This window comes from Watersipora subatra, chromosome 1, assembly GCF_963576615.1.
Source record: "Watersipora subatra chromosome 1, tzWatSuba1.1, whole genome shotgun sequence".
Classification (NCBI taxonomy): domain Eukaryota; kingdom Metazoa; phylum Bryozoa; class Gymnolaemata; order Cheilostomatida; family Watersiporidae; genus Watersipora; species Watersipora subatra.
Window position 1 is genome coordinate 51,801,357 of NC_088708.1, and position 12,024 is coordinate 51,813,380.

Below are 12,024 nucleotides of genomic sequence, written 5' to 3' on the forward strand. Positions count from 1 at the left end.
ATTTCATTCATTCAGTTTATTCTGGGTGAACAGCCGATCGGAGCGGTATGTATGAATACGCTTAAATTCCATTGCTTTTAGTGGAATCGTTGATGGGTTCACATTTTCCAAGTTAAATTTGTTAGACTTGTAGTCATCGTGTTCAATGGCTTGTGATTAACTTCATATCGGACCTAAGCAATGTGCGAATGTATCAGAAACTGCTGTTTGGTGTAGTTTAAATTGTAGAGCTCTTATGTCATTGAATTTGATAGCGGTTGTTTGTACTACCCATCTAGCTGGGCAGAAAATCTAGCTTTGGCTATCGCGTGGACTTGATGGCATCTACCGAGAAAGTATTACCAGGATTAATAGACTGCATGCATGGAAGTTTCACCATGTTCTTTGAACCACTACATCGCCGTTTTTATGCTGAGAAAGGTTTGATTACACAACTATTTATTGGATTAATAAGTTCGCTATTGCAGATCAGTAAATTTAGTCTAAAGGTAATGATGGGTGCTAAATTATTTGCTGCCAACAGATGCTGAAGATCTTGTGTACTGTAACTTTGCAGTATATTGTTGAAATGCAGTATATGTATTAAGAAATATATAAATTCCTAATGTTAAGGTCATCCCTTAATCTATGTAAATGTCAAAGTTGGCATGTCTGTAGTCCGGTTTGTCCAGCTATAGCTTTTAAAATATTGAAAAGCAGAATCTGTATCACACAAGATTTGGTCTCGGGACCTCTGGCTCACCAGGCAAATGCCTTAACAACTTAGCTATCTGAGATTGATGAAGTAATTGAGATTGATGGATTAATATGTTGCTATGTGGGTGAAAATATGCGACGGTAGCGTAGGTTTATGCTGTGCTCAACTGTGAGAGCAAGTGAGTAGCTCTTATTAGTAAGCTTACTCAAATTAGTCATTGCCAATGTGCCAGGCTAATAGCAAGTGGCAGGCAGCTACATTACCTCTCATCATTTATAAGCTGGTTTCTAATACCTGTGCAACGCCGGGCATTCTGATAGTTATTGATAAAAAGAATTACTTGTTGCTTGATGGATTTCAGACCCAAGGGTTGACGGATGGTTGATGATGTCCTCGCCATATCCTACCTTTATCTTGTTTGTACTTTACCTGCTGCTCGTCTGGCAAGGGCCAAAGTATATGGCACAGAGGCAGGCCTTTAACTTGCAATATATTCTAATCATCTATAATCTGATGCTTGTCCTTCTCTCTGCCTACATGCTCTATGAGGTAAGCATGCCAAAAAAGTTTTTGAAAATGAGCTTACTTTTAGTAGACGAGTATTAGACCAGTGTAAAGGAGGCAGCTGCTGCCATCACATAGCTGGACAGTATACTGACTGGGTCGGGATCAAATCGATTTTTTCAATTTTCTACACAGCAACATCTAGTCTGCAAAGAAAAGAAATGCATGTCTAAAATAAAACAAAAATATATTTTTACTATAATAAGAGCGATGTCTGTTTGTCTATTTGTCTGAAGCCAGCGTTTGAGGTTAGGATAAAACATTGCTTTCAATGAGGCTCAAACTTGTGACATTTGGCTTGGTAGACCGACACTCTAACACCTGAAATACAATATTTTTCAAACTGCCCAGTTAAACAGCTTCAATTATAAACAATAAAAATCAACATGAGGCCAAAAGTCATTGGTTTAATTTATGCAATATCATTCGGCCATCTTAGGTGTACTCAGCTATGCTTCAGAAACGTACTTATACCAGCTACACACCGACACTGCACCTCAGAAATGTACTTATACCAGCTACACACCAACACTGCACCTCAGAAACATACTTATACCAGCTACACACAAACACTGCACCTCAGAAACATACTTATACCAGCTACACACCGACACCGCACCTCAGAAACATACTAATACCAGCTACACACCAACACTGCACTTCAGAAATATACTTATGCCAGCTACACACCAACACTGCACTTCAGAAACATACTTATACCAGCTACACACCAACACTGCAACTCAGAATCGTGTTTATACTAGCTACACACCAACACTGCACCTCAGAAACATACTTATACCAGCTACACACCAACACTGCACTTCAGAAACATACTTATACCAGCTACACACCATCACTGCACCTCAGAAACATACTTATACCAGCTACACACCAACACTGCACCGCAGAAACATACTTATACCATCTACCCACTAACACTGCCCCTCAGAAACATACTTATACCACCTACACACCGACACTGCACCTCAGAAGCGTACTTATACCACCTACGCATCAACACAGCACATCAGAAACATACTTATCCCAGCTACACATCAACACTGCACCTCAGAAATGTACTTATACAAGCTACACACCAACACTGCACCTCAGAAACATACTTATACCAGCTACACACCAACACTGCACTTCGGAAACATACATATACCAGCTACATACCAACACTGCACTTCAGAAACATACTTATACCAGCTACACACCAACACTGCACTTCAGAAACATACTTATACCAGCTACACACCAACACTGCACCTCAGAAATGTACTTATACAAGCTACACACCAACACTGCACCTCAGAAAGGTACTTATACCAGGTACACTGCATCTCAGAAACATACTTATACCACCTACACACCAACACTGCACCTCAGAAACATACTTATACCACCTACACACCAGCACTGCACCTCAGAAACATACTTATAACAGCTACAGACCAACACTGCACATCAGAAACATACTTATACCAGCTACACACCAACACTGCATCTCAGAAACATACTTATACCAGCTACACACCGACACTGCACCTCAGAAACGTACTTAAACCAGGTACACACCGACACTGCACCTCAGAAACATACTTATATCAGCTGCACACCAACACTTCATTTCAGAAACATACTTACATCGCCTTCACACCAATACTGCACCTCAGAAACATACTTATACCAGCTATACACCAACACTGCACCTCAGAAACATACTTATATCAGCTATGCACCAACACTGCATCTCAGAAACATACTTATACTACCTACACACCAACACTGCATCTCAGAAACATACTTATACCAGCTACACACCGACACTGCACCTCAGAAACGTACTTAAACCAGGTACACACCGACACTGCACCTCAGAAACATACTTATATCAGCTGCACACCAACACTTCATTTCAGAAACATACTTACATCGCCTTCACACCAATACTGCACCTCAGAAACATACTTATACCAGCTATACACCAACACTGCACCTCAGAAACATACTTATACCAGCTACACACCAACACTGCACCTCAGAAATGTACTTATACAAGCTACACACCAACACTGCACCTCAGAAAGGTACTTATACCAGGTACACTGCATCTCAGAAACATACTTATACCACCTACACACCAACACTGCACCTCAGAAACATACTTATACCACCTACACACCAGCACTGCACCTCAGAAACATACTTATAACAGCTACAGACCAACACTGCACATCAGAAACATACTTATACCAGCTACACACCAACACTGCATCTCAGAAACATACTTATACCAGCTACACACCGACACTGCACCTCAGAAACGTACTTAAACCAGGTACACACCGACACTGCACCTCAGAAACATACTTATATCAGCTGCACACCAACACTTCATTTCAGAAACATACTTACATCGCCTTCACACCAATACTGCACCTCAGAAACATACTTATACCAGCTATACACCAACACTGCACCTCAGAAACATACTTATATCAGCTATGCACCAACACTGCATCTCAGAAACATACTTATACTACCTACACACCAACACTGCATCTCAGAAACATACTTACACCAGCTACACACCAACACTGCACCTCAGAAACATACTTATACCAGCTACACACCAACACTGCACCTCAGAAACATACTTATACCAGCTACACACCAACACTGCACCTCAGAAACATACTTATATCAGCTATGCACCAACACTGCATCTCAGAAACATACTTATACTACCTACACACCAACACTGCATCTCAGAAACATACTTACACCAGCTACACACCAACACTGCACTTCAGAAACATACTTATACCAGCTACACACCAACACTGCACTTCAGAAACATACTTATACCGCCTACACACCAACACTGCGCCTCAGAAACATACTTATATCAGCTACACACCAACACTGCATCTCAGAAACATACTTATACCAGCTACACACCAACACTGCACCTCAGAAACATACTTATACCAGCTACACACCAACACTGCATTTCAGAAACATACTTATACCAGCTATGCACCAACACTGCACTTCAGAAACATACTTATACCAGCTACACACCAACACTGCACTTCAGACACGTAATTATACCAGCTACACACCGACACTGCACCTCAGAAACGTACTTATACCAGGTACACACCGACACTGCACCAATGTTTTGTTAAGTAACCTGATAAAACCTGTATCGGACTAGCCAAGCACCGAGCTACTTTTGCATAAAGCTAATCGTCTATCTGCTAAAGTTCCCAACAATCTTGTATGAAGTCAATCATCGGTCACAGTCGCAGAAATTACCAGCTACCCTTTAAAAGTTTCTTTTTATGTTATGGAAAACTATCTGCCTCTTATGTCTCTTTAGCCTGTCCACACATTTGGTCTAATGACGATTGGTCCAATTCTGATTGGTTCAATGCTAAATCGTCTAAAATTAACTCGTTTATGGTATGATTAGTCTATTGACACAATTGATCTAAAATACTTAAGCTAATTATCCAACTACAAAGACAACAAAATAATGTTAAATAGTAGATTGAGTTCAATATCGGAGAAGAATCTAACAGTAAGTTTAAAAATTTGAACTTGAGAGACTTTGGGCGAAGAAGACAACAACGATATTTTAGAGTTTCTAAGAGCACTGGGATATAATATAAAATTTTGAGCTAGCAGAATAATTATTATATTGTTCATCATGTTAAATTTTTCTCTCTCTTTCGTATGTAAAAATTTTTTTGTACACAAAATTGTTTACCTTAATTTACATTAACTCCAATAAAATTTTTGCTTTTTCAATTTGTGTGTACTAAATACAACTCTATGATTTCAGTTTGCGTATTTTCATTCTTGTCTTTATATCAATTTCAAATTAACCGTTATTAGACGAAATGGTATATTGGAAAAATCGGTTTTGAACTAAGCGTCTTTGGACAAATTTGCCTATTAGACCAATTGGCATTAGACCAAACATCGTAAACCATTCGTAACAAATCCCTTTTTGTTAACAATGCATAAGTTGGCTAGCTGTCTGTTAGAGGTAGTAATGATGCAGTTAGAGAGTTTGATGTCAACTGTTCACCATCAAGTTCCTTTAGTTTGCAGCTACAACCTTTGGAAATCCCGATTTTAATATCTGGTGTTCTCCAGTAGACAGATCAGACAACATCTTGGCAGTCAGAGTAAGTAGTAACCTGAAGTATGTCATTGAAAAGTTGGAATTAACTTATTACCAGGTCGTTTTGTAGTTTATATTGCTGAGCATGTTTAAATTCTACTATTAAAACCTCGAAAGTTAACTTTTCCAAATGATTCCAAAGTTTATTCATGAGTAAGTCACCTTCTTGTTCAAAGTTACCTTCTTGGCGTGTAAGACTATCATAAGGTGCCTGATTTGTTTCTTTTACTGCAGCTTGCCAAGGCAGTCTGGTGGTATTACTTCTCCAAACCAATTGAGTTTCTTGACACTGTAAGTATGTGAACATTTCTCCAAAGTAAGTATATAAGTATGTGAATTTCTTGTGAAATAGAGCAATGGTGCTAAGGAAACGTTGATATGTGACACTGTGACACTTACATTGATCAGTAGTGTGTCACCTAGTTTGTCTAAAGTTTGTCTAAGTATGTTTAGTCATATGCGAGTGCAGATATTTGTCAATCATGTTAACATCGACTCTGGAGTACCTACTTACTAATAAGATGGATCAGGCTGGGGTTAAGTCTCCCAAAAAAAGAGGCGCAGGGACTGTTAACAAGAATGGTTTGCCGCAGGTTGTTTACACAATTACAATGTTTCCATAATGTAGCTGATAGTTACAATGAATGAACAAGGAATTGCACAAAACTAGTAGTAGTTGTTTCACTTTCATCTCCTCTTATTGGGTTCATAAAAAATTAAAAAACATATGAACTGTATTTCAAATAATTAAGAAACAAAGTACAAACCCTTTTGTTTGACCTCATTCAGATAAGACAGAAACTGTCGCTGTTGTCGCTGTTGACAGAAATTCCGGAATACTTCTGGAATTTCTACAAAATATTGAAAAATAATAACTTTTTTGCCTGTTGATGGTGTTAGACTTATTATTCTTCATATGTATTTTATTGCATCTTGTAGCTATTCTTTGTGCTCCGAAAAAAAAACAATCAAATATCCTTTCTACACGTCTACCATCACTCAACAATGCCCTTACTTTGGTGGGTTGGAGCCCGATACCTTCCAGGTGGTTGCGGTAAGTTGTTTCCTTTACTCCCAAGTCCCATTTAACCTGCTCACCTACAGGTTTCGGAGTTGTTATTTCTTGACACAAAATAGCATCTCTTAAATTCACAGATTCTGCAAGTTTAATGGTGAGTAAGTAGATTAACTTCATAAATAGAATAGCTAAGTAGATTCTGGCATGTTTGCTCAGAAGCCTTTACGGTTGTGCAGATAGGCATTCCATAGATAGATACATCAATATATATATTCTATTTTATACCTATTTATTTATGGTAATATGTAGTATTTTATACCTATAGTTATTTTATATCTATTCCATACTCTTTGTTAAGAATTAGATAATTAAGCTATGAAATCAAGGGAGATAAACCCTAATAATCTTGAGATAGGTGTTATTCACCAGTTTGGCTTGCATTTACATCTAACAAACACTGGAACATTTTAATGTCATAAGTTTGTTCTTTGGTAGGTGGACTTTAATTTCAAATATATGTTATAATGAATATTGGACAATTAATCTCAGTTTACCCAGAACTTTTAGTTCAGAAATAGATATAATAATGATAAACTTTTAATTTGGTAATTTAAAGAAATATTATTATTAAGTGAACAAAAAAGATACTACTTTTGAATTGATTTATTTGAGCAATTGTGTTTACAAATGCTTAAACTAATGACAATAGTTTTAATTAGAATTGTAAATAGCAGCACAGAACTTGTAAATTAGCTAGTAGCTAGTATAAGTATATTGATGTTGAGATCTTTTAATGCTTTCGATGTAGAAATATACACAGAACTGTTTTCACTGAATATAGTCCAAAGGTTTTGAGTTGTTACTCCGTTTTTCAATAAAATAGTTCTATGATGAAGACAGACTAGAAACTCTCTGGAGGATTGTAGGGCTAACATTGATGTTAATAATTGTAGCCTATTTCTCTGCAATGCTTAATTCCGGTGTACACACACTCATGTACTCCTACTATATGCTGTCGGCAATGGGTCCAAGAGTTAGAAAGTTTCTCTGGTGGAAGAAATACATGACGGCAATTCAACTGGTATATTTATCACTGTCTTCTTACTGTCATGATTTAGCTTAGCTCAAGTCAGAAATGTCAAACGCTTGAAATTAGTGTAGGATCACCATTCCATAAAATAAATTTGCCAAGCAAAGAAACGTATTTTCAGCAGATCTTGATGTCTATGCTACTATTGTATATTGAGGTCTATGCAACAGTAGATTAACCCTATTTCTATTATGTATTGAGGTCTATGCAACAATAGATTAACTCTATTTCTATTATATATCGAGGTCTATGTAAAGTAGATTAACTCTATTTCTATTAATATATTGAAGTATATGTAACAGTAGAATAAACCTATTTCTATTATATAATGAGGTAACAGTAGATTAACTCTATTTCTATTATATATTGAGGTCTTGTATCTTTGCAGATACAGTTCTGGCTAATACTGCTACACACAGCAAATGCAACTTATACTGACTGTGGCTACCCCACCGGATATGGAATTGCTCTGATTATTTATGTAGTGTCGCATATTTTCCTTTTCACTGACTTTTACAATAATGCTTACCGTGTCAGTGCCGATGCTGTAAAAGGACTCTCGTCAAAAGAAAACTCAAAGATAACGCCGCCTTCGGACAACCATGTGAAAGAAGATTAATTGCAGATATATGTAGATGTAATTGTATTACACAGATAATTTTATCTTGATCTCATCCAGTGTTTTTGCCATGGCGTGTTTTTGATAAGCATCTTTACATTTAAGTTTTTTGTAAGATATTTTTAAATTAATTTTATGTGATAAATCTTGCGTTTTGCTGTAAAACTTAAATAGCGAAATGCCTAGAAATGGTTGAAAATAGAAATTAGACCAGCTGTCACAAGAAACGCTGTATTATGGTAAATAATCATTAGAAAATACTCAGAGATTCTAGGATTGTACAGGTATTCCTATTAAGATTCCTGTACTACAAATGGGTAATTTAATTATTGCAGTTCACTATTTAACATTTGTTAGCGAACTATTAACATAATATTGAGTTTGATGCAAGCAAATTAAAATGGTCTTGATATTTCCAATGATTAAATTTACAAATACCCTTTTAAGTAGCAAACTCACCAGCCATTTCTGTCTCTTACTAGCCACTGTATGTACTCCCTTCAGTCATTTTACTAATCACTGTAAATACTCCCTTCAATCATCTTACTAACCACTGTAAGTACTTCCTTCAGTCATCTTACTAACCACTGTATGTACTCCCTTCAATCATCTTACTAATCACTGTATGTACTCCCTTCAATCATTTTGCTAACCACTGCAAGTACTCCCTTCAGTCATCTTACTAACTTACTAACCACTGTGAGTACTCCCTTCAGTAACCTTACTAACCACTGTATGTACTCCCTTCAATCATCTTACTAACCACTGTAAGTACTCCCTTCAGTCACTTTACTAACCACTGTATGTACTCCCTTCAATCATCTTACTAATCACTGTAAGTACTCTCTTCACATATCTTACTAACCACTGTAAGTACTCTCTTCAGTAATCTTACTAACCACTGTAAGTACTCCCTTCAGTCACTTTACTAACCACTGTATGTACTCCCTTCAATCATCTTACTAATCACTGTAAGTACTCTCTTCACATATCTTACTAACCACTGTAAGTACTCCCTTCAGTCATCTTACTAACTTACTAACCACTGTGAGTACTCCCTTCAGTAACCTTACTAACCACTGTATGTACTCCCTTCAATCATCTTACTAACCACTGTAAGTACTCCCTTCAGTCACTTTACTAACCACTGTATGTACTCCCTTCAATCATCTTACTAATCACTGTAAGTACTCTCTTCACATATCTTACTAACCACTGTAAGTACTCTCTTCAGTAATCTTACTAACCACTGTAAGTACTCCCTTCAGTCACTTTACTAACCACTGTATGTACTCCCTTCAATCATCTTACTAACCACCGTAAGTACTCCCTTCACTCATCTTACTAACCACTGTATGTCCTCCCTTTAGTCATATTACTAACCACTGTATGTACTCCCTTCAATCATCTTACTAACCACTGTAAGTACTCCCTTCAGTCACTTTACTAACCACTGTATGTACTCCCTTCAATCATCTTACTAATCACTGTAAGTACTCTCTTCACATATCTTACTAACCACTGTAAGTACTCTCTTCAGTAATCTTACTAACCACTGTAAGTACTCCCTTCAGTCACTTTACTAACCACTGTATGTACTCCCTTCAATCATCTTACTAACCACCGTAAGTACTCCCTTCACTCATCTTACTAACCACTGTATGTACTCCCTTTAGTCATCTTACTAGTCACTGTAAGTATTCCCTTTAGTCATCTTGCTAACCACTGTAAGTACTCCCTTCAATCATCTTACTAACTACTGCAAGTATTCCCTTCAGTAATCTTATTAACTACTGTAAGTAATCCCTTCAGTAATCTTACTAACCAATGTAAGTATTCCTTTCAGTAATCTTACTAACTACTGTAAGTACTCCGTTCAGTCACCTTACTAACCACTGCATTTATTCCCTTCAGTCATCTTACTAACCACTGAAAGTACTCCCTTCAGTAATCTTACTAACCACTGTAATTACTCCTTTCAGTCATCGTACTAGCCACTGTAGGTACTCCCTTCAATTGTTGTATTGTAGTTGTTGTATTGTATTATCACGATAAGTCTTGTATCACAGAAAACACAGCTAACAGGTAAGAAGCACATAAAGGAACTGACTTAGTTAGCAAGCCCATAGCTATGGGTTATTAGCCAATTATGCGATTATAGCTCAGCTAAAAGAAAGCTGACTGCACAGCTAATATGTAACACATCTCCCTCACTATTCTGAGTTTATGGTTAGTCATGACCTTGTTAGAACTTAGAACTGTCATAGTAATCAAGTCGTCTTCTATTACGAGTAGGATATCTGGGACTTTGTACTGGCCTCTCATCAGGTACAGATTGGGCAGGTTGGATGTTAAGATCATTTGAAGCTGTGATGATATTGTCATTGGTCAATGTATCATTAACTTGAAGTCTAGCTTGTAGCTGATTGGCATGTCGTCGGAATGCACCACGGTCTGTTCGCACAGCATACAGTATGTTACCCAGCTTGTTAATTATTGTTCCATGTATTCACTTAGGTCCAGAGCTATAGTTCCTTGCATAAACCAAAGAGTCTACTTCATACCGTGATGATGTAGAAGATGCTTGACCTGGTGAAAGAGTTTTCTTGTTCTGAACTGGTTTCAGCAAGGTCAGAGTATTTCTCGGCTGTCGTCCATGTAGAACTTCAGCAGGTGATTTCCAGTTCAAAGAGGGATGAGGCAAACATCTGTAAGTGGTTAAAAACAGTTGTAGGGCAGTCTTGATTTTCTCCCCTCCTGTACAATTCTTCTCTACAGATTGCTTAAGAGTCTGGACAAATCTCTCCGCTTCTCCATTCGATGCAGGATGGAATGCAGGAGATGTTATATGTTTAATGCCATGCATGGTGCAGAACTGGTCAAATTCATTTGATACGAATTGTGGGCCGTTATCTGTAACAATAGTCCGAGGAAGACCTTCATGTACAAAGATCTGTCGTAGCACGCCAATTGTGTCCTTAGAAGTAGTTTTTCCTACATCTAGCATAGCAACGTACGGATATCGGGAATGTGCATCTACACAAACCAACCACATCTGACCTTTAGAAGGTCCTGCATAATCCAAATGAATTCGTTCCCATGGTAGTTGGGTGGACGGCCAACTTTGGTAAGTCTTGGCTGGGTCATTAGCACAGATTCGGCAAGGTTCACAAGCTTTGATTAGCTGTTCTATGTCTGCATTGATGCTAGGCCACCATGCGTATCAACGAGCAAGCTGTTTTACTCTTTCTACAACCCAATGTGATGTATGCAGCAAGTCTAACACTTTACTCTTCAGAGCCTGTGAAATGACAACTCTAGTAGTGTCATCACGTTGCAAAAGCACAGCCTCCCCATGAACAAAAAAAGACTCCCTCATATTCCAATATGGCTGCAAGTGTTCATAGCTAGCTGTAAGCTTTTTGGGCCAAAGGCCATTCAGTATCCACTCTTTCACTATCTGTAGTGATGTGTCTTTCATGGTTTCTTGTTTAACAGCCTCATTGTCAAGGGGACCATGATCGAGCTCCTCTTGTATAGTGTGTGAGACCTCAATGCTCTCCTTCTCTTCATCATGGTCAAACTTCGGGTCTGCCCCTATAGGTAACCTGGACAAGCCATCTGCATTGCCGTGCTGTGCTGTAGGTTTGTACCTGATGTCATACTGATAAGCCATCAGTGTGAGGGCCCATCTCTGCAGTCGCTGAGCTGTTAAAACGGGGATATTCTTTTCTGGTGAAAACATGGCAACCAGGAGTTTATGATCAGTAATGAGTGTAAAACGTCTCCCATATAGATACTGTCTAAACTTAGTCACTCCATAGATGATAGA

At 37.9% G+C, this 12,024-nt stretch overlaps 1 protein-coding gene across 1 annotated transcript; it reads left to right on the forward strand.

Annotated features, from left to right (window-relative positions):
• The first annotated feature begins 20 nt into the window (after positions 1-20).
• On the forward strand, positions 21-8,413 carry LOC137402832 (very long chain fatty acid elongase 4-like). The gene is made up of 8 exons (XM_068089344.1): positions 21-45; positions 279-420; positions 1,059-1,246; positions 5,386-5,469; positions 5,700-5,756; positions 6,405-6,519; positions 7,437-7,564; positions 7,962-8,413. Exons 2-8 carry the CDS (start codon positions 318-320, stop codon positions 8,190-8,192), a joined length of 906 nt encoding a protein of 301 aa, XP_067945445.1. The 5' UTR covers positions 21-45; positions 279-317; the 3' UTR covers positions 8,193-8,413.
• The last annotated feature ends 3,611 nt before the right edge of the window (positions 8,414-12,024 follow it).